We start from the raw sequence: 24,359 nt of genomic DNA, 5'->3' as shown, positions 1-24,359 counted from the left end.
CTTCCTAAGTGAACAATGCAAAGAAACAGAGGAAAACAATAGAATGGGAGAGACTAGAGATCTCGTCAAGAAAATTCAAGGTACCAAGAGAACATTTCATGCACAGATGGGCACAATAAAGGACAGAAATGGTATGGAACTAACAGAAGCAGAAGATATTAAGAAGTTGCAAGAATACACAGAAGAACTATACAAAAAAGATCTTCATGATCCAGATAACCACAATGGTATGATCACTCAACTAGAGCCAGGTGTCTTGGAGTGTGAAGTCAAGTGGGCCTTAGGAAGCATCACTACGAAAGGAGCTAGTGGAGGTGATGGAATTCCAGCTGAGCTATTTCAGATCCTAAAAGATGATGTATTAAAGTGCTGCACTCAGTATGCCAGCAAATATGGAAAACTCAGCCTGGCCACAGTACTGGAAAAGGTGTTTTCATTCAAGCCCCAAAGAAGGGCAATGCAAAAGGATGTTCCAACTACTGCACAGTTGCATTCATTTCACATACTAGCAAAGTATTGCTCAAAATTCTCCAAGCCAGGCTTCCAGAGTACATGAATTGAGAACTCCTGGATGTTGAAGCTGGATTTAGAAAAGGCAGAGAAACCAGAGATCAAATTGCCAACATCCATTGGATTATAGGAAAAGCAAGAGAATTTCAGAAAAACATCTACTTTTACTTCATAGACTATGCTAAAGCTTTTGACTATGTGGATCACAACAAACTTTGGAAAATTCATAAGGAGATGGGAATACCAGGCCACCTTACCTGCCTCCTGTGAAACCTGTATTCAGGTCAAGAAGCAACAGTTGGAACCTGACATGGAAAAATGGACTGCCTCAATTTTGGGAAAGGAGTATGTCAAGGCCGTATATTGTCACCCTGCTTATTTAATTTATATGCATAGTACATCATGAGAAATGCCAGGCTGGATGAAGCACAAGAATCAAGGAATCAAGACTGCTGGGAGAAATATCAATAACTTCAGATATTCAGATGACACCACCTTTATGGCACAAAGTGAAGGTGAACTAAAGAGCCTCTTGATGAAAGTGAAAGAGGAGAGTGAAAAAGCTGCCTTAAAACTTGACATTCAAAAACTAAGATCATGGCATCTGGTCCCATCACTTCATGACAAATAGATGGGAAAACAATGGGAACAGTGACAGACTTTATTTTCTTGATCTCCAAAATCACTGCAGATGGTGACTGCAACCATGAAAGTAAAAGATGCTCCTTGGAAGAAAAGCTATGACCAACCTAGACAGCATATTAAAAAGCAGAGACATTACTTTGCCGATAAAGTAATAGTCAAAGTCCATATAGTCAAAGGTATGGTTTTTCCAGTAGTTATGTATGGATGTGAGAGTTCGACCATAAAGAAAGCTAAGCACCAAAGAATTGATGCTTTTGAACTGTGGTGTTGGAGAAGACTCTTGAGAGTCCCTTGAACTGGAAGGAGATCCAACCAGTCCATCCTAAAGGAAATCAGTCCTGAATATTCAGTGGAAGGACTAATGCTAAAGCTGAAACTCCAATACTGTGGCCACCTGATGGCAAAGAACTGACTCATTGAAAAGACCCTGATGCTGGGAAAGATTGAAGGCAGAAGGAGAAGAGGGTGACAGAGGATGAGATGATTGGATGGCATCACTGACTCAATGGACATGAGTTTGAGCAAGTTGCAGGAGATGGTAATGGACAGGGAATCCTGGCATGCTGCAGTCCATGGGGTCACAAAGAGTCAGACTCGACTGTGCAACTGCATTGAACTGAACCTGAAATTATACCATTAAACTCATATTTTTAAGTCTTTTATATATATATATATACATACACACACACACACACACACACATATATAGGAGAAGTATTTAGAAGTGTGTGTGTGTGTGTGTCCTCCTTGAGGCTAATGGTATGATGTTTATACATTTTATAATATTGAACTATTTTTGCATCACTACTAATTTAGTGATTTTAAGGTTTCATTTATAATCCATGACATCTTAAGTCTGTCTTATTTGCTGTTGTCCAGATAGACACTAGAACAGTCATCCAACAGTTAAACCAGAAAAGACTTATGAAAAAATCCAAAGTAAAGAATTTATTAGATAATCTTTAGAGTATCTAAATTTTTATTGTTGTTGCTGTTGTATTTAATCTACTTTTTCCTTTTTAAAAAAAATTGGTTTTCAGGTATATAGTTCCATTCTAGTAATTATTTTCCTTCTCTCTAATGTTATAAAATTCTCTCCACAGAACTAAGTGATTATTCAATAAATAACAATTAATTGAAAATATGCATAATAAATAAAAATTCACAAATGTGCTAAGTTAACAAAATAAACACAGTCTTTAAAACTATATTATAAAGCCAAATGTACTTTCCATTTGGCTGTTTTTTGTTTTGTGCATGTATTATTAGACACATGAAGATAAGTATCTGGGATATAATTGAGTGGGAAAATAGAGTTCTCTGTTGTCATTTTCTGATTTGTCTGAAATGGCTTGATCACTGGTGTCTTCTTCACTGTTGTTCCAAACAGCACCTAATTCACAATACGTTGAGACAGCACATTTCTTATATCATCATCCATTGTGGAAGATTGCCTTCAAGAAGTATTTCAGGCATTCAGATTTCTTCCATGATTAGCTTCTCCCGTGGTGCCTTTCTTCCCTTTCAGACCCTTGGTTTGAAGAATATAGACATGAGAAGACACACTACCTTTTGATAACTCTTTTAACACATATCATTTCCATATACATTACCCAGAACTAAACATGGCCCCACTTAAGTCCCAGAGATACGGAGAGTTTAGTCTTCTTGTTTGCTCAAGCAGAAAAAAATGATACAATTTAGTGAACACAGCCTTTAGGGGGAAGCATTTTTATATACAGATAACAGATTGGAGGCAAGGGAAGTACAAAATTTAAATGATTCATTTTATCATATAGATGTTTATACCTATATTTTATTATTATTTTATCATAATTTAACTATATTGTATGTACATTGTCTTCATTAATGTGATTTTAGAAAGTATAATACCAAAGTCAGACAATTTTTAAAAGGGGAACCAATTGTCTATAATCATCTATAATGATTTAGCTAATAGTCACCTACCATGAGATCATAGGTATTAGCTAAGACTTCAGCAGCAAATTATCTGAAGTAAAGAGACCATGCTGAACCGTAGCTATGGTTAGAAATGAATAGTGAATCCTCTATCTGTTGCTTATTAGGTAGCATTTTAGTTCATGTCAAATTACCATTATTTGATTTTTTTTTTTCCCTACTTGCTCTTGTTTATATATAAAAGGAGTGGAAAATAGAATAGTGATGAGGGATCAGTATTAAATAGTTAGAGGAGACCTCATGGGAATCTAGAACTCCCGCCCCCTACCCAGCAGTAATTTGTATCCTTTCCCTGTTTTGGGTGTCAAGAGAGGCTTCAGTGGCAAACCTGAACTGCTGTCTCCACGTGGCAGTAACTAGGCAGGGTCTTAACATAACCTGGTTGAATCTCGAGGAAATTATGCTGAATGAAAATTTGCAAGTGAAGGATCAGCACACATATAAAGGAAACCAGCAAGTGAAGTTACTTTGAGGTCAGAAAAACAATTGGAAGTGAATTCTGCTTGTCTCACTGAATTTAAGGATGCCTACCTGCTTAGAGTACTTTTTTTTTTGGTTTTTGGAATGTTTTTATATGCTTTTACTGTTAGTTCTATGTAATTTACCATGTAATTTTGATTTATCACTTCCTTTTCTTAGTTTACTGAAACTTTTTGTGATATATACAGAATACTGAGCAGAGTGAGTTTCAGTTAAAAAAAAATGTTGCTTAACTATGTGAAATGTGGTAGATTTAGAAAGTAAAGTAACTATAAGATAACATTATAGAATTCCAACATTGTTTACTATTTCTTTTTTATTTTAAAAGAATTTGCTACACTTTTTATTGTTTTCATATTTTGAATCTCCCATCATTGCTTTATTTACCTAGCCATTTTGCTTTCTTCAGATGTTTAGAAAATCGTTGGTGAAAATGTTTGAAGAGAAAGGATTGGACTGTATCTTTTTAGAAACGAATATGAACATGAAGAAACAGTACCATATGGTTTATGAATGTATTCCTCTCCCAAAGGAAGTGGGTGATATGGCTCCTATCTATTTTAAGGTATTTATAATAGTCTTTACAAACATATTTATTTTTTGTTGTATTATGGTTTTGAAAACAGTTATCTTTATTCTTATATTTTTCTCCTATATACTTATCAATTTTTATATCATTAAGAAATGATGTAAAGCACAAAAAATTCTGCTGTTTAAATTTTTGAAGAAATAAATTTGAAATTTTGACCTTTAAAAGCATGCTTATTTGTAAGTGTGAATATAGTATCAAATAGTAATTTATAATTTCTATATTAATTTCTCAAATGAAAAATTAGAGTTTTACCTTGAAGTACTTTCAAGTCAAAATTATAGTCATAACTCTAGAAAACTTACCATTGAAGTTCATCAGAGCCAGAGATAGTTATATGCAAACAGTATAAATTACAATAGCTAAGTTATTGCTGTAAGTTTTAGTATTTAATATTTCATCATGCTCTTTGTAAAAAGAAACCAAAATCTAACCTTGCCATGCATTTTTGAACATTACAATAAATGATTAGAGTTCTTAAACAATTAGATTTCATTATAATGTTCAAGCATGCATCCGTGTCTGCTCAGTCACTAAGCCGTGTCTGACTGTTTTGCGACCCCATGGACTATAGCCTGCCAGGCTTCTCTGTCAATGGGATTTCCCAGGAGTGTGTTGCCATTTCCTTCTCCAGGGGTCTCCTGCCCGGCCAGGTGGTTTCTTTACCGTGGAGCCACTAGAAAAGCCCGTAATGTTCAGGCAGGTTTAGCTAAATAACCTTTGTTTAATACTGACCTGAGTGCAGTATAATTTATAGACTAATATAAATTTGTAAATGTAGAACGTATATGGAATAGTAACATCTACATTTAAAAAAGATAATGTTTTGTTGAGGTGATATAGAAACTTGCAAAGTTTAGACAGTGTAGGATTGTAAAGTTTAATTAATATGGACTACAAATCCCAGTAAAAAGGATTATTTTTAAAAAAGAATTATAAAACCTATTAAGGTTGCTGAGATGGTGAAAATCTACTTTTCCTATAGAAATTTTGAAAAACAATCTGATTATTTGCTTTGAAATGTCATGCTATTAAAATACAGACAAGCCAGATAATCTGCAACTCCGTATCAGTCCTGTGTTAAACAAAATCAGTTGAGAAAGAGATTATTATGCTTTTCTTCAGTCTTTTCTTTTTCTCTTATACTTCCTCCTTAGAGTACTAGATTATGAATGTAAGTATTGAAGTATATAGGGCACAACATAAGCAGCTACTGCTGCTCAATGGTGGGTGACAGAAGTGTCATCTTTTAGAAGAATGATATATCACTTTTCTATACTAACTCTTATATGATCATTAAAGATCATATTAAAGATGTATTTATTTGATCTGGCTTCAATTGTCTATCGAATGTACTACATTATAGTGTCAACACAAGAAACACATGTCTTTTAAATAGGGAATAGCAGTATACTATGCTTATTTGAATGTTAATTTCACATTTAAATTTGCTTCATTATAGTGCTGTTATGTAAAATGAGAGTATTTTATACTTATCACCCTAGTGCTTCTTTCTATTACATATTTTTTTACAATACATATTAGGCATATTGATTAGCTTAGATAAGACTTATAATTCCATTTCTATGTCTTTTTTCCCATACAGTTTTGCTCCTTTTTTCTGTAATCAGAAATAGTTCAAGTATTTGGTTACCAGAAAGCACATAAATAACTTCTTATATTTCAAAGAAGAGCAATAAAGCAAATTGAATTTATTTGAGTTGATGTCTGTGAATGGAATGGGCTTCCCAGGTGGCTCAGTGGTAAAGAATCTACCTGCCATGAGGGTGGGAGATTTGAAAGAATAGAGTTGAAACATGTATATTAACATATGTGAAATAGATGACCAGTCCAAGTTTGAGGCATAAAATAGGGCACTCAAAGCTGGTGCACAGGGACAACCCAGAGGAATGGAACGGGAAGGGGGTTTGAGACCGGGGGACACATGGCCAGCTGTGGCTGATTCATGTCAATGTATGGCAAAAACCACCATAATATTGTAATTCAGTTCAGTTCAGTCATTCCATCATGTCCAACTCTTTGTGACCCCATGGACTGCAGCACATCAGGCCTCCTTGTCCATCACCAACTCCCGGAGTTTACTCAAACTCATGTCCATCGAGTTGGTGATGCCATCCAACCATCTTATCCTCTGTCAGCCCCTTATCCTCCTGCCTTCTATCTTTCGAGCATCAGGGTCCTTTCAGATGAGTCAGTTCTTCGCATCAGGTGGCCAAAGTATTGGAGTTTCAGCGTCAGCATCAGTCCTTCCAATGAATAGTTAGGACTGATTTCCTTTAGGATGGACTGGTTGGATCTCCTTGCAGTCCAAGGGACTCTCGAAGAGTCTTCTCCAACACCACAGTTCAAAAGCATCAATTCTTTGGTGCTCGGCTTTCTTTATAGTCCATCTCTCACATCCATACATGACTACTGGAAAAACCATAGCCTTGACTAGATGGACCTTTGTTTGAAAAGTAGTGTCTCTGCTTTTCAATATGCTGTCTAGACTGGTCATAACTTTCCTTCCAAGGAGTAAGCATCTTTTAATTTCATAGCTGTAGTCACCATCTGCAGTGATTTTGGAGCCCAAAAAATAAAGTCTGTCACTGTCCATTGTTTCCCCATGTATTTGCCATGAAGTGATGGGATCAGATGCCATGATCTTAGTTTCCTGAATGTTGAATTTTAAGCCAACTTTTTCACTCTCCTCTTTCACCTTCATCAAGAGGCTCTTTAGTTCTTCTTTGCTTTCTGTTGTAAGGGTGGTGTCATCTGCATATCTGAGGTTATTGATACTTCTCCCGGCAATCTTGATATCAGCTTGTGCTTCATCCAGCCCAGTGTTTCTCATGATGTACTCTGCATATAAGTTAAATAAGCAGGGTGACAATATATAGCCTTGATGTATTCCTTTTCGTATTTGGAACCAATCTGTTGTTCCATGTCCAGTTCTAACTGTTGCTTCCTGACCTGCATACAGATTTCTCAAGAGGCAGGTCAGGTGGGCTGGTATCCCCATCTTTTTAAGATTTTTCCACAGTTTGTGGTGGTCCACACAGTTAAAGGCTTTGGCATAGTCAATGAAACAGAAATAGATGCTTTTCTGGAACTCTCTTGCTTTTTTGATGATCCAGCTGATGTTGGCAATTTGATCTCTGGTTCCTCTGCCTTTTCTTAAACATCTGGAAGTTCACAGTTAATGTATTGTTGAAGCCTGGCTTGGAGAATTTTGAGCATTACTTTACTAGCGTTTGAGATGAGTGCAATTGTGCAGTAGTTTGAGCATTCTTTGTCATTGCCTTTCTTTGGGATTGGGATTCTTTTCCAGTCCTGTGGCCACTGTTGAGTTTTTTAAAATTGCTGGCATATTGAGTGTAGCACTTTCACAGCATCATCTTATAGGATTTGAAATAGCTCAATTGGAATTCCATTGCCTCCACTAGCTTTGTTTGTAGTGATGCTTCCTAAGGCCTATTTGACTTCGCATTCCAGAATGTCTGGCTCTAGGTGAGTGATCATACCATCGTGGTTATCTGGGTCATGAAGAACTTTTTTGTACAGTTCTGTGTATTCTTGCCATCTCTTCTTAATATCTTCTGCTTCTGTTAGGTCCATACCATTTCTGTCCTTTATTGAGCTCATCTTTGCATGAAATCTTCCCTTGGTGTCTCTAATTTTCTTGAAGAGATCTCTAGTCTTTCCCATTGTATTGTTTTCCTCTTTCTTTGCAGGGATCACTGGGGAAGGCTTTCTTATCTCTCCTTGCTATTCTCTGGAACTCTGCATTCAAATGGGTATATCTTTCCTTTTCTCCTTTGCCTTTTGCTCCTCTTCTTTTCACAGCTATTTGTAAGGCCTCCTCAGACAGCCGTTTTGCTTTTTTGCATTTCTTTTTTTTTTTTTGCATTACTTTACTTGTATTCTTGTAAAGTAATTAGCCTCCAATTAAAAAAAAAACAAAAAAACAAAAAAAACAGATCTTCCTCCCATGCAGGAGATGAAAGAGCCATGGATTTGATCCCTGGTTTGGGAAGATCCCCTGGAGGAGGAAATAGAAGGCACTCCAGTATTCTTGCTGGGATAATCTCATGGACAGAGGAGCCTGGCAAGCTACAGTCCATGGGGTCACAAAGAGTCAGACACAGCTGAAAGGCTAAGCATGCACACATGCTATGAATGGAGTAGGAAATTTGTGAATTTTTATGTACAGGAATATAGAATGCGTAATATAGAATCAATTTGGGTGAAGATCAGACTTGTATGAAATCAAGAAATTCCAATTTTAAGTAACAGAAATTAAAGGGTTAATTCATTCATAGTAATGACCTAACATGTATATTATACCCTATAGCTGATTCACCGTGTTACTTTGTTTTTAAACTATTTCTTTGTATTTACTTGTATATTTTCATTAACAAATGGCTATTTCTTAGAAAGCCATAATGGAATCTGATGAAGAATGGTCTATAAACAAGAAATTGATTGATCTGTCTTCAAAAGACATCAGAAAGTCTGTAAGTATTACTTTTTCTTAATAAAAGAAATAATCCTACTGTTAGAATCTTTGTAATTTCCATATCTTATTTGAGAAAGAGACCATTTGGCTCAGTGACCAAAGGTGAAGTACATATAATTCTATAAATGAAGAAGAAATTATTTTCATCTTACCTGGTCTAGCAAATCCTTATTTGTCTAGTGGCTTATATGAATATTTATTCCTGATTTTCCGGCCCTCTGCAGTAGTCCTTATAATTGGTTATGACAGCCATAAAACTGCCGTGAAAATTCTTATGAGATTCTCAGCCGTGAAAGTTCTTCTTATGAGATTGTCGGCCTCTGTGGGACAAGTGACGAAAGATGCTTTCTTTGTTACTGAATTTGTAATGAGAAAAACATTGGTCTTTCCTTTCCTAAAGATCCTGTTTTGAATTTAAAACTCTCTTTCTCGTTCCTTTTTTTGGCGGGGAGGGCTTATACATAGGTTCACTGTTATGTTCCTTTAAAATAGTGGTTGAGTTAGATTATGAATACATTTTTCTTTTATAGTCTTTACTAATCATGCTTCATAGTTTAATCTTGATTTTCTGGTCAAGTTTTAAATTGAAGTAACACTTAAGTTGAGTACTTCTGTAGTGACCTCCTTCTTTTCTAGAAATATACATTAAATGGAATAGATATATAATAGAAGTATAGATTTTTTTTTTCATATGAAAAGAGTATTATATGAATATATATTTGAGTGCCTGCTATTTACCAGGCAATGTTCTAGGTACATTTATACATAATGAAGCAGAGCAAAGACTTTTTTGTAGCTTATATTCTGGTGCAAGAGTTGGGAACTGCATTCTTTGTACTAAATCCAGCCTGCTGCCTGTTTGTGCGAATGAAGTTTTATAGTAACATAGATATATCCTTGTATAAGTACTGTTTTGGGTTGCTTTCATGCTACAAGGGCAGAATTGAGAGTTACAATAAAAATTTTATGATCTGCAATGCCCACATTATTTTATTTAAATTAAAACTTTTATTATAGGTTTTAAAAAGTTTTTTATAAGTTTTTAAAATTTTGCTGACCCTTATTATAGAAGATATCACTAGAATATTTCTCTCACATTTCTTTTGGAAATCCAGACTCCTGATACATATGACTAATAGAATCTCCTTTTTTATATCCTTTATTACCTTTATTATATTACATTTATTATATCCCAGACAAAAGATTGAAATCTGCATTATTGGAGACAGTTTTAATTCAAAAGTAAAACCATTTATAAGTCTTTTCTCTTTTTAAAAATTAAAAAGAAATTTAATACAATTTTAAAAGTTTAATTTCCATTTACAGTTATTACAAAATATTGGCTGTTTTCTCTGTGTTATACAATACATCCTTCAGCCTGTCTTACACATGATAGTTTGTACCTTCAACTCCCCCACCCCATATCACCCCTGCTCATTGGTACTGGTAACCACCAGTTTGTTCTCTGTATCTATATGTCTGCTTCTTTTCCCCTTTATTCATTAGTTTGTTGTATTTTTTAGATTCCATGTATAAGTGATATCATATAGTATTTGTCATTCTCTGCCTTATTTCAATTCGCATAATGCCTAATGCCATCCAAGTCCATCCATGTTGCTGCAGATAGCAAAATTCTGTTCTTTTTAACATCTTTATCCATTCATCTGTTGATGGACACTTAAGATGCTTTCATATCTTGGCTATTGTAAATAATGTTTCTATGAACATTTTCCAACCAGTCAATCCTAAGGGAAATCAGTCCTGAATAGTCATTGGAAGGACTGATGCTGAAACAGAAACTCCAATACTTTGGCCATCTGATGTGAAGAACTGACCATTGGAAAAGACCCTGAAGCTAGGGAAGATTGAAGGCAGAAGGAGAAGGGGATGACAGAGGATGAGATGGTTGGATGGCATCACCAACTTGATGGACATGAGTTTGAGCAACCTCCCGGAGTTGGTGATGGACAGGGAAGCCTGGCATGTTGCAATCCATGTGGTTGCAAAGAGTCAGACACAACTGAGCGACTGAACTGAACTGATGAACATTTGGCTTTTTATGCAATTCATGGGGTTCTTATAGCAAGAATACTGGGGTGGTTTGCCGTGCCTTCCTCCAGTGGACCACATTATGTCAGAACTCTCCAGTGGAAACTGTCCGTCTTGAGTGGCCCTGCATGGCATGGTTCATAGCTTCATAGAGTTACACAAGCCCCTTCAACATGACAAGGCAGTGACCCTGAAGGAGACTAGAGATCTCTTCAAGAAAATTGGAAATATCAAAGGAATATTTCATGTAAATATGGGCACAGTAAAGGACAGAAACGGTGAAGACCTAACAGAAGCAGAAGAGATCAAGAAGAGATGTCAAGAACAAACAGAAGAACTCTACACAAAAGATCTTAATGACCCGGATAACCACAATGGTGTGATCACTCACCTAGAGCCAGACATCCTGGAGTGTGAAGTCAAAAGGGCATTAGGAAGCACTGCTGCCAATAAAGCTACTGGAGGTGATGGAATTCCAGCCGAGCTGTTTAAAATCCTAAAAGATGATGCTGTTAAAGTGCTGCACTCAATTGTCAGCAAATTTGGAAAACCTAGGCAATGGCACCCCACTCCAGTACTCTTGCCTGGAAAATCCCATGGATGGAGGAGCCTGTTAGGCTGCAGTCCATGGGGTCGCTAAGAGTTGGACACGACTGAGCGACTTCCCTTTTGGTTTTCACTTTCATGCATTGGAGAAGGAAATGGCAACCCAATCCAGTGTTCTTGCCTGGGGAATCCCAGGGATGGGGGAACCTCGTGGGCTGTCGTCTCTGGGGTCGCATAGAGTCGGACACAACTGAAGCGACTTAGCAGTAGCAGCGGCAGTGGCCACTGGACTGGAAAAGGTCAGTCTTCATCCCAGTTCCCAAGAAGGGCAGTGCTAAAGAATGTTCAAACTACTGGACACTTGCAGTCACTTTCCATGCTAGTAAGGTTCACTTTCCATGCTAGTAAAGTTATGCTCAAAATCCTTCAGGCTAGGCTTCAGCATTACATGAAACAAGAACTTCCAAGGTGTACAAATTGGGTTGAGAAAAGGCAGAGGAACCAGAGATGAAATTGCCAACTTTCACTGGATCATAGAGAAAGCAAGGGATTTCCAGCAAAACATCTACTTCTATCTTATTAACTATGCTAAAGACTTTGACTGTGTGGATCATAACAAACTGTGGAAAATTCTTAAAGAGATGGGAATACCAGATCGTCTTACTTGTCTCCTGCGAAACCTGTATGAAGGTCAAAAAGCAACAGTTAGGACCTTATATGGAACAATGGACTGGTTCAAAATTGAGAAAGAAGCACAACGAGGCTGTGTATTGTCACCCTGTTTATTTAGCTTATACATGATGTGTTTAGCTTAGTACATCATGCGAAATGCTGGGCTCGATGATTTACAAGCTGGAATCAAGGTTACCAGGAGAAATATCAACAACCTCAGATATGCAGATGATACTACTATACTGGCAGAAAGTGAGGTTGAACTAAAGAGCTTCTTGATGAGGGTGAAAGAAGAGAGTGGAAAAGCCGGCTTAAAACTCAATATTAAAATAACTAAAATGGCATTTGGTCCCATCTCTTCATTGCAAATTGAAGGGGAAAAGGTGGAAGCAGTGAAAGATTTCCTCTTATTGGGCTCTAACATCCCTGTGTATGGTGACTGCAGTCATGGAATTAGAAGACGATTGCTTCTTGGAAGGAAAGCTATGACAAACAGTGCTCAGTCGCTTCAGTTGTGTCTGACTTTTTGTGACCCAGTGGACCATAGCTCACCAGGCTCCTTTGTCATTGGCATTCTCCAGGCAAGAACAGTGGAGTGGGTTGCCATGCCCTCCTCCAGGAGATCTTCCTCACCCAGGGATCAAACCTGCATCTCCTGCCTTGCAGGCAGATTCTTTACTGCTGACCCACCAGGAAGGCCCATGACAAACCTAGACAGTGTATTAAAAAGCAAAGACATCATTTTGCCATCATGGTCTGTATAGTCAAGGTTGTGGTCTTTCCGGTAATCATATACAGACGTGAGAATTGGATGATAAAAAATTGAATAATTGATGCTTTTGAACTGTGGTGCTGGAGAAAACTCTTGAGAGTCCCATTGACAGCAAGGAGATCAAACCAGTCAATCTTGAAGGATATTAACCCTGAATATTCATTGAAAGGACTGATGGTGATCCTGTGAAGTTTCAGTACTTTGGCCATCTGATACAAAGAGCTGAGTCGTTGGAAAAGACCCTGATGCTGGGAAAGATTGAAGGCAGAAAGAGAAGAGGGCAACAGAGGATGAGATGGTTGGATGGCATCACCAAGTCAATGGACATGAACTTGGGCAAACTCTGGGAGATGATGAGGGACAGGGAGGCCTGGAGTGCTGCAGTCCATGGGATTATGAAGAGTTGGACATGACTTGGCAACTGAACAACAGCATAAACATTCTATGCATTCTATACCTTTTCAAATTAGTGTTTTTGTTTTTTTCAGATATATATACCCAGGAGAGGAATTGCTGAGTTACATGGTAGCTGTATATTGAGTTTTTTAATAAACCTCTGCACTGTTTTGCCCAGTGGCTACACCAATTTACATTCCCACCAATAGCATTTTAGTGTTCTCTTTTCTTCATATCCTTGCCGACTTTGTTATTTGTTTTATTTTTAGCAGTAGCCATAAAGGTGTGAGGTGATATCTCATTGTGGTTTTGGTTTTGATTAGCATTTTCCTGATGATTAGAGATTTTGAGCATCTTTTCATATGCCTGTGGCCATCTTCATTTCCTCCTTGGTAAAATGTGTATTCAGTTTTTTTATCCCCTTTTTAGTTAGGTCGTTTGTTTGTTTGTTTTTATTTTGAGTTGTATTGACTGTTTATATATGTTGGATTAACCCCTTATTGGTCATATAATTTGCAAAAATTTTCTCCCATTTAGTAGGTTGTCTTTAAATTTTGTTGATAATTTCCTTTGCTGTGCAAAAGCTTTTAAATTTACTTAGGTCCCATTTGTTTACTTTTGCTTTTATTTAATATACTCCAGGAGATGGATACAAAAACTTTTGCTGTGATTCATGTCACTGAATGTTCTCTATTTTCCTGTAGGCATTTTATAGTATCTGGCCTTAACTTTAGATCTTTAATCCATTTTGACTTTTATTTTTTGTATGGTGTTAGAGAATGTTCTAATTTCACTTCTTTACATGTATCTGTCTAGTTTTCCCAGCACTGTTTATTGAAGAGACTGTCTTTTCTTCATTGTATATTCTTGGTTCTTTTTGGTGACCGTAGGTGTGTGAGTTTATTTCTGGGCTGTCTAGTCTGTTCCATTGATCTGTGTCTGTTTTCAATGCCAGTATCAAACTGTTCTGATGGGTATAGCTTTGTATTAAAGAGTATGGTCTGAAGTCAGGGAGCATAATTCTTCCAGCTTTGTTCTTCTTTCTCAAGATTGTTTTGGCTATTTGGGATCTTTTGAAGGTATAATCTTCCAAAACTGAGCCAAGCACAAATAGAAAAGATGAATGGATGAATTACGAGTACTGAAATTGAGTCAGTAATTTAAAAATTTCCAGCAAACAAAAATCTAGAACCAGATGGCTTTACAGCTGAATTCTACCGAACATTTATCCTTCTGAAACTATTCCAAAAAATTGCAGAGGAAGGAACGCTTCTAAACTCATTCTATGAGTCCAGCATCAACCTGATACTAAAACCAGACAGAGATATCACAAAAAAGATTAGAGTTCAGTATCACTGATGAACATAGATGAAAAAATCCTCAATAAATAATAGCAGACTGAATCCAGCAATACATTAAAAAGATCATATACCATGATCAAGTGAGATTTAACCCAGAATTCCAAGAATGTTTCAGTATTCATAAATCAATCAATGTGATATACCACATTAACAAATTGAAAATAAAAACCATGTGATCATCTCAATAGATGGCAGAAAAAGCTTTTGATAAAATTTGGCACCCATTTATGATAAATTTCTCCAGAAGGTGGGCATAGAGGGAACATACCTCAAAATAATAAAGGCCATATATGACAAAAACACACAGCTAACATCTACCCCCTCCTGTTGCTCCCTGCTAAAGTCAAGGCTTCAGAGTATACAACAAAATTAGAATTAGGTTTTAACAATAATTTAGAACACAATAGAATTGTATTTTTGGCTAGACTTCTGAAAGAAGGATACCTTTTAAACTTAGATGAGAAGAACCCACAAAGTTAGCAGATGTCATTGATTTCATGTTAAATCTCTTCTCTTTCACTGACTGGGGCAGATAAGACAGAGGTTAATATTGTTAATATTTAAAAAACTTGTAAGTATTGATAAAAAAGCCCCTTAAAACTTACCTAATGAATGGACTAAGGACTTGATAAAACATTTCACAAAAGAGGAGATATATATATCTATCTAAAACACCTACCACGATAGGCTTAGAGCAAACATTTATTAAGTGCTTAGTAGCTCCAGGCCATTTATATGTTTATTTCTTGAACTACCCAACTCTTTTCCCCTATCTTATAGCTTAAGAAACAGCCATAGAGAAGTTAAATAATAGTAAAGAAATGATACCAGGCAGTATGGCTATCATCAAAAATAAATGCTGGAGAAGATGTGGCGAGACAGGAACCCTCCTACTCTAGAGAGTGTCAGACTGAGTGAAGTAAGTTAGGTAGAGAAGGAGAAATATTGTATGACATCCCTTATATGTGGAATCTAAAAGAAATGATGCAAAAGAACTTCCTTACAAAATAGAAAGAGACTCACAGACTTAGAGAACATATTTATGGTTGCCAGGGGGATGGGATAGTTAGGGAGTTTCAGATGGATGTGTTCACACTGTTGTATTTAAAATGGATAAGCAAAAATAAAATAAAATAAAATGGATAAGCAACAGATACCTACTGTATAGCACATGGAACTCTGCTCAGTGTTATCTGACAACCTGGATGGGAGGGGAGTTTGGGGAAGAATGGATACATGTATATGTATGGCTGAGTCCCTTTGCTGTTCATCTGAAATTATCACAACATTGTTAATAAGCTATATCCCAGTATAAAATAAGAAGGTTAAAAAAATATATATCAAAAGAACTATAGAGGGACTTCCTTGATGGTCCAGTGGTTAAGAATTCACCTTCAGATGCAAGTTCGACCCTGGTCAGGGAACAAAGATCCCACATGCTATGGGGTGACAAATCCCATATGCCGCAACTGGAGAGCCCTTGGGTGCATGGCAGCAAAGATCCTGCATACCACAGCTAAGACCCAATGCAGCCAAATAAGTTTTTTTTAAACTGAATTATTAGAAAAGTTAAAACACAAAAATGATAAAATTAAGTATAACTAAAGTAAACAGTTAAGGGATAGGCATAAAGATGTAAAATATGATATCAAAAATAGAAAACATGTAGGGGGAATCAAAAATAATAGATCTTTTAGAATGTCTTTGAACTTAAAATCAGTTTAAAACAAGTATATATATTGATAGATAAAAGTCAACATATATGAACTCCATGATAACTACTATATATGCAGTATTTTATTGGTAAGCCATCTAGTACCTCTAGGGAAGAGGCAATACTGGCAAACCACTCCAGTATTCTTGCCTCAAGACGCCCATGAACAGTATGAAAAGGCAAAAAGCTATGACACCAAGAGATGAATCCCCCAGACTGGAAGGTGCCTGATAAGCTACTGGGAGAGAGCAGAGAAATAGCTCCAGAAAGAAAGAAGAGGCTTTAACTGTGTGGATCACAACAAACTATGGAACATTCTAAAGGACATGGGAATACCAGGCCACCTTACCTGCCTCCTGAGAAACCTGTATGCAGGTCAAGAAGCAACAGTTACAACCTGACTTGGAACAACAAACTGGTTCAAAATTGCAAAAGGTATGCATCAAGACTATATACTGTCACCCTGCTTATTTAACTTCTAAGCAGAGTACATTATGCAAAATGCCAGTCTGGATGAATCACAAGCTGGAATCAAGATTTCCAGGAGAAATATCAACAGCCTCAGATATGCAGATGATACCTCTCTAATGGCAGAAAGAGAAGAGAAACTAAAGAGCCTCTTGGTAAAGGTGAAAGAAGAGAGTGAAGGAGCTGGCATAAAACTCAACATTCAAAAAATGAAGATCATGGCTTCTGATCCCATTGCTTCATGGCACATAGATGGGGAAACAATGGAAATAGTGACAGATTTTCTTTTCTTCTGCTCCAAAATCACTGTGGATGTTGACTGCAGCCACGAAATGAAAAGGTGCTTGCTCCTTGAAAGAAAAGCTGTGACCCATCTAGACAGTGTATAAAAAAAGCAGAGACATCACTTTGCAAACAAAGGTCGCTATAGTCATAACTGTGGTTTTTCCAGTAATCGTGTACAGATGTGAGAGTTGTACCATAAAGAAGGCTGAGTGCTGAAGAATTGATGCTTTTGAATTGTGGTGCTGCAGAAGACTTGAGAATCCCTCAGACAGCAAGGAGATCAAACCAATCAATCCTAAAGCAAATCAACCCTGAATATTCATTGGAAGAACTGATGCTGAAGCTCCAGACCTTTGGCTACCTGATGCGAAGAGGCGACTCATTGGAAAATACCCTGATGCTGGGAAAGATTGAGGGCAGGAGAAGGGGGCGGCAGAGGATGAGATGGTTGGATGGCATCACCAACTCAATGGACATGAGTTTGTTCAAACTTCAGGAGACAGTGAAGGACAGGGAAGCCTGGCCTGCTGCAGTCCATGGGGTCTCAAAGAATAGGACATGACTTAGCGACTGAACAACAACAACAATCTAGTATCTACTGAAAGTTTATTTATTTTAATCTGAATATATAGCTGAAATAAGTTCCTGGACGGTTAATATTTTCACTTAACCAATAAGAAACACATACAAATTCTTCTTGCAATGGTTATTACATATTTAACTTTGAAGTGGTTTCTTTTCTAAATCGCCACATAGTGTTTTATCTGAGACTGTTTATCCAAGTCAGAGCAGCTTGGGAATGAACTAGATGACCTCTTGAAGTCCCTCTTAGCTTTAGGATTTAATAATTATGTGGATGGAATTGTGACAAGAACTTGAGTCTAAGAATAATTTCAAAGCAGGTCACTTTTTACAAAGTTAAGCTTTCCAGTGTCTTTTTAACATGATAATGTTTCTGAGCATGAAGTGAACAATCTTGATCTATTTTAACTTTATGTTAATTCCGAAGAAATCTCATTATGCTTCTTTTAAAAAAACTCTACGTCCAGAAAAAAAGCAGCCCTCTATCCTATCTCCTTAGTTCATGAAGTATTTTGTATGTGTGTTGGGGGTGGTGATTTTTTTCCCATAGTAGATTCTTAGCTGTTAGTACAGATTTGCCTATTTATAATTCATTCTAACTCTCTGTTCATTTATGTTTTTATTTGTGTGAGTATAAATTTTTTCTTAATGTCTATTTTGTCTACTTTCTCTAGGTTTTTTAATTTATTTTCAGTGTAGTGTGAAGTTCATGAAAATATGCAAGGGAAAGATATCTGAATGTTAATTGCAGAGGGGTTGCGTGATGTTCACGCAAGTTATCAAGAAAGTGATCTTTTTTCACAAGATTTTTTTTTTTAATTCTCAAGACAGTTTATAGAAAGGTCACATGAATTCTTCTCAACTTTTTATTAGGATATTGAAATTTAATTCTGTGATAACTGTAGCAGTTGAAAAACATGTAAGACATTTTGGGTTTGATTTTCAAAACTAAGCAAAGTCCACCTCAAGGAAAATTTGAGTTTACCCTGGGATCTTTACATATGAGGACAGTTATAGAAAGTCAGGATTAAAGACTGGAATGTTTAAAGGGGAAAACAAATACTACTGTTTTTCTATGATCAATAAATTTTTTTGCTGTAATTCTGTCAGTACTCTTCATGGGTGGTACCAAAGTTCCAACTTCTTTCACTCCTGCTGGTCTGGGCAGGAAAAGGGGAGTACTAAATGTACATGTACTTTGATAATGGAGCCTTTGCAGTGCCTACTGACTAATAACTCTTCTAGCAAGAGTGTAGGTTGTACCTTTTGCATCCTTCAATGAGAGAAGAGTTGCTTGTGACAGTGTGTTCATCTTGGAAATTGTTGAGCTTTACTGTGTATATACAAATTACCACAAATTTAGTGCTTTAAAAATAACACATTTATTATCTCATAATTTTGGAAGTCACAAATATGAAATGGGTTTAAAATCAAGATGTTAGCAGGCCTGCTTTTTTTTGAGGCTCTTAGGGAGAATCCATTTCCTTGCCATTTTCAGTTTCTGGAAGTCACCTGCATTCCATGGCTTGTGGTTCTTTCAGAGCCAACCAGTATAGGATCTTCCAGTCTTTCTCTGACTCTGACCTTTCTGTCATATCCTGTATAACCTGGGATAATCTTTCCATTTCAAGATCCCTAACTTAATCATATCTGCAAAGCCCCTTTTGCCTTATAATGTAATTTATTTATGGCAAATAGGGAATAAGAGCATCGACATATTTAGGAAGCCATTTTTCTGCAAAATACAGTATCATACCAACAAAAAACATGGGCACTGTTATCATAAGTTGATTCTTCAAGATCTCTTCCTGGAGAGTACTGTTCTTTATCCATGTAGTCTTCAATATAATTTTAGCCATTCATATTCATGTTCATACATTGATCTGTTTCAGATGGCAGAAAGTAGTATAATGGAGGCTTCCATTCTTTTTTGACTACTAGATTTGCAGAAAGCATTGTTAGTAGGAGATGGAAATGAAAATAATATTTGAATAATATTCTCTTTGCCAAACATTAGTCTGTGTACTTAATATGCATTTTTCTATTTGATGCTCACAGCAGACTTCTGAGCTCTTCATATTTATTGTTAAGACTCACAGATCTTAAATAACTTGCCTAAAGTTATAGTTATAAGTAACAGAACTGTGATTAGAGTCTTGTCTATCTATTTTTTTTTTTGGCTAACTATGTCATATGTGTTTTAAATTTTACTTTAAAAATGTGAAAATATTTTTTAAAAAGCACGAGTAGTAACCATTTCTCTGCATTGTATGTTATATATTATTTTGTAAACTGATTTTTTAACTTACACTTTTCCTATAACCTATACAACTCTTTATAGGCCCCAGTTTTAATTGCTTTATACTATTTCAAGATGACCACTCTTCTTCCACCCTATCACATACACTATCTCTTCCCAAGGCATGCCTTCTGGAGGGCACAATACAAAATATGTATAATTAAATATAAATATGTAATTCAGTGAAACTGAATCATGCCATGTAGGGCCACCCCAGATGGACGGGTCATGGTGGAGAGTTCTGACAAAACATGGTCCATCAGAGAAGGGAATGGCAAACCACTGCAGCATTCTTGCCTTGAGAACCCCATGACAGTATGAAAAGGCAAAAAGATATGGCACTGAAAGATGAACTCCCCAGGTTGGTGGTGTCCAATATGCTCCTGGAGAAGAGCAGAGCAATACCTCCAAAAGGAATGAAGAGGCTGAGCCAAAGCAGAAATAGCACCCAGTTATGGATATGTTTGGTGGTGAAAGTAATGTCTGATGCTTTTAAGAATATTGCATAGGAACCTGCAATGTTAGGTCCATGAATCAAGGTAAATTGGAAGTGGTCAAACAGAAGATGGCAAGAGTGAACATCGACATTTTAGGAATCAGTGAACTAAAGTGGACAGCAGTAGTCAAATTTAATTCAGATGACCATTATATCTACCACTGTGGGCAAGAATCCCTTAGAGGAAAGGGAGTAGCCCTCAGAGTCAACAAAACAGTCTGAAATGCAGTAATTCAGTGCAATCTCAAAAATGACAAAATGGTTTCTGTTCGTTTCCAAGGCAAACCATTCAATCAGTATCACAGTAATCCAAGTCTATGCCCCAACCACTAATGCCAAAGAAGCTGAAGTTGAAAGGTACTATGAAGAACTATAAGACCTTCTAGAACTAACACTAAAAAAGAGATGTGCTTTTCATCATAGGGGACTGGAATGCAAATGTAGGAAGTCAAGAGAAACCTGGAGTAACAGGCAAGTTTGGTCTTTGAATACAAAAGAAAGCAGAGCAAAGGCTAACAGAGTTTTGCCAAGAGAATGCACTGGTCATAGCAAATGCCTGCTTCCAACAACACAAGAGATGGTTCTACATATGGACATCAGTTCAGTTCAGTTCAGTCACTCAGTCGTGTCCGACTCTTTGCAACCCCATGAACCGCAGCACGCTAGGCCTCCCTGTCCTTCACCAACTCCCGGAGTCTGCCTAAACCCATGTCCATCAAGTTGATGATACCATCCAACCATCTCATCCTCTTTCGTCCCGGTCTCCTTATGCCCTCAATCTTTCCCAGCATCAGGGTCTTTTCAAATGAGTCAGCTCTTCGCATCAGGTGGCCAAGGTATTGGAATTTCAGCTTCAACATCAGTCCTTCCAATGAACACCCAGGACTGATCTCCTTTAGAATGGACTGGTTGGATCTCCTTGCAGTCCAAGGGACTCTCAAGAGTCTTCTCCAACACCACAGTTCTAAAGCATCGATTCTTTGGTGCTCAGCTTTCTTTATAGTCCAACCCTCACATCCATACATGACCACTGGTAAAACCATAGCCCTGACTAGATGGACCTTTGTTGGCAAAGTAATGTCTCTGCTTTTTAATATGCTGTCTATGTTGGTCATAACTTTTCTTCCAAGGAATGTCTTTTAATTTCATGGCTACAATCACCATCTGCAGTGATTTTGGAGCCCAGAAAAATAAAGTCAGCCACTGTTTCCACTGTTTCCCCATCCATTTGCCATGAAGTGATGGGACTGGATGCCATGATATTAGTTATCTGAATGTTGAGTTTTAAGCCAACTTTTTCACTCTCTCTTTAACTTTCATCAAGAGGCTCTTTAGTTCTTCACTTTCTGCTATAAGGATGGTGTCATCTGCATATCTGAGGTTATTGATATTTCTCCCAGCAATCTTTATTCTAGCTTGTGCTTCCTCCAGCCCAGCGTTTCTCATGTTGTACTCTGCATATAAGTTAAATAAGCAGGGTGACAATATACAGCCTTTACGTACTTCTTTTCCTATTTGGAACCAGTCTGTTGTTCCATGTCCGTTCTAACTATTGCTTCCTGACTCGCATACAAATGTCTCAGGAGGCAGCTCAGGAGGTCTGGTATTCCCATCTTTTTAAGAACTTGCCACAGTTTATGTGATCCACACAAAGGCTTTCGCATAGTCAATGAAGCAGAAATAGATGTTTTTATGGAACTCTCTTGCTTTTGCAATGATCCAGCGGATGTTGGCAGTTTGATCTCTGGTTCCTCTGCCTTTTCTAAAACCAACTTGAACATCTGCAAGTTCAAGATTCACATTTTAGTGAAGCCTGGCTTGGAGAATTTTGAGCATTACTTTACTAGTGTGAGAGATGAGTACAATTGTGTGGTAGTTTGAGCATTTTTTGGCATTGCCTTTCTTTGGGATTGGAATGAAAACTGACCTTTTCCAGTCCTGTGGCCACTGCTGAATTTTCCAAATTTGCTGGCATATTGAGTGCAGCACTTTCACAGCATCATCTTTCAGGATTTGAAATAGCTCAACTGGAATTCCATCACCTCCACTAGCTTTATTCATAGTGATGCTTCCTAATTCCCATTTGACTTCACATTCCAGGATGTCTGGCTCCAGATGAGTGATCACACCATCGTGATTATCTGGGTTATGAAGATCTTTTTTATACAGTTCTTCTGTGTATTCTTGCCACCTCTTAATATTTTCTGCTTCTGTTAAGTCCTTACCATTTCTGTCCTTTATTGAGCCCATCTTTGCATGAAATGTTCCCTTGGTGTCTCTAATTTTCTTGAAGAGATCTCTAGTCTTTCCCATTGTATCGTTTTCCTCTATTTCTTTGCATTGATCGCTGAGGAATGCTTTCTTATCTCTCCTTGTTATTCTTTCGAACTCTGCATTCAAATGGTTATATCTTTCCTTTTCCCCTTTGCTTTTTGCTTCTCTTCTTTTCACAGCTATTTGTAAGGCCTCCTCAGACAGCCATTTTGCTTTTTTGCATTTCTTTTTCTTGGGTCAATACCAAAATCAGATTGATTATATCTTTGCAGCAGAAGATAGAGAAGCTCTATGTAGTTGGAAAAAATAAGACCAGGAGCTGACTGTGGCTCAGATAATGAACTCCTTATTGCCGAACACAGACTTAAATTGAAGAAAGTAGGGAAAACTACTAGGCCATTAAGGTATGACCTAAATCAAATCCCCAATGATTATATAATGGAAGTGATAATCAAGGGATCAGATCTGATTGTGTCTGAAGAACTATGGATGGAGGTTTATGATATTGTACAGGAGGCAGTGATCAAAACCATCCCAAGAAAAAGAAATTCAAAAGGACAAAATGGCCTTCTGGGGAGGCCTTACAAATAGCTACGGAAAGAAGAGAAGCAAAAGGCAAAGGAGAAAAGGAAAGATACGCCCCCCTGAATGCAGAGTTCCAAAGACTAGCAAAGAGAGATAAGAAAGCCTTCCAAAGTGAACAATGCAAAGAAACATAAGAAAACAATAGAATGGGAAAGACTAGAGATCTCTTCAAGAAAATTAGAGATACCAAGGGAACATTCCATGCAAAGATGGGCGTAATAAAAGACAGAAATGGTATGGATCTAACAGAATTAGAAGATTTTAAGTAAGGTGGCAAGAATACACAGAAAAACTATACAAAAAAAAGGCCTTAATGACCTGGATAACCACGATGGTGTAATCATTGACCTAGAGCCAAACATCTTGGAGTGTGAAGTCAAGTGGGCCTTAGGAAACATCACTGTGAACAAAGCTAGTGGAGGTGATAGAATGCCAGCTAAACTATTTCAGATCCTAAAAGATGATACTGTTTGTTAAAGTGCTGCAGTCATATGCCAGCAAATTTGGAAAACTCAGCAGTGGCCACTGGACTGGAAAAGGTCAGTTTTCATTTCCAATCCCAAAGAAAGTAATGCCAAAAAATGTTCAAAGTATTGCACAATTGCATTCATTTCACATGCTATCAAAGTGATACTAAAGTTCTCCAAGCCAGGCTTCCATAGTACATGAACTGAGAGCTTTCAGATGTTCAGGCTGGACTTAGAAAAGGGAGAGGAGCCAGAGATCAAATTGCCAACATCCGATGGATCATCAAAAAAGCAAGAGAATTCCAGAAAAACATCTACTTCTGTTTCATTGATTATTCTAAAGCCTTTGACTGTGTGGATCACAACAAACGATGGAAAATTCTTAATTAGATGGGGCTACCAGAGCACTTTACCTGCCTTCTGAGAAACCTGTATGGATATCAGGAAGCAAAAGTTAACACCAAAGATGAAACAACAGACTGGTTCCAAATTGGGAAAGGAGTACATCAAGGCTGTATCTTGTCGTTCTGCTTATTTAACTTATACGCAGAATACATCATGTGAAATGCCAGGCTAGATGAAACACAAACTGGAAGCAAGATTGTAAGGAGAAATATCAATAACCTCAGATATGCAGATGACACCACCCTTAGGGCAGACACCACCCTTA

The 24,359-nt window shown here is 37.2% G+C and overlaps 1 protein-coding gene across 3 annotated transcripts in view; it reads left to right on the top strand.

Annotated features, from left to right (window-relative positions):
* CWF19L2 (CWF19 like cell cycle control factor 2) overlaps nt 1-24,359 on the top strand; it is a 141,538-nt gene that overhangs the window by 111,047 nt on the left and 6,132 nt on the right. For all 3 annotated transcript variants that reach the window (XM_025266959.3, XM_025266958.3, XM_025266960.3), the window contains 2 exons: nt 4,025-4,180; nt 8,641-8,721. In XM_025266959.3, the coding sequence (XP_025122744.3) occupies nt 4,025-4,180; nt 8,641-8,721 (237 nt within the window). The remainder of the gene's footprint in view (nt 1-4,024; nt 4,181-8,640; nt 8,722-24,359) is intronic.

This window comes from Bubalus bubalis, chromosome 16, assembly GCF_019923935.1.
Source record: "Bubalus bubalis isolate 160015118507 breed Murrah chromosome 16, NDDB_SH_1, whole genome shotgun sequence".
NCBI classification, from domain to species: Eukaryota; Metazoa; Chordata; class Mammalia; order Artiodactyla; family Bovidae; genus Bubalus; species Bubalus bubalis.
This window is presented reverse-complemented; position numbering and strand designations above follow the sequence as displayed.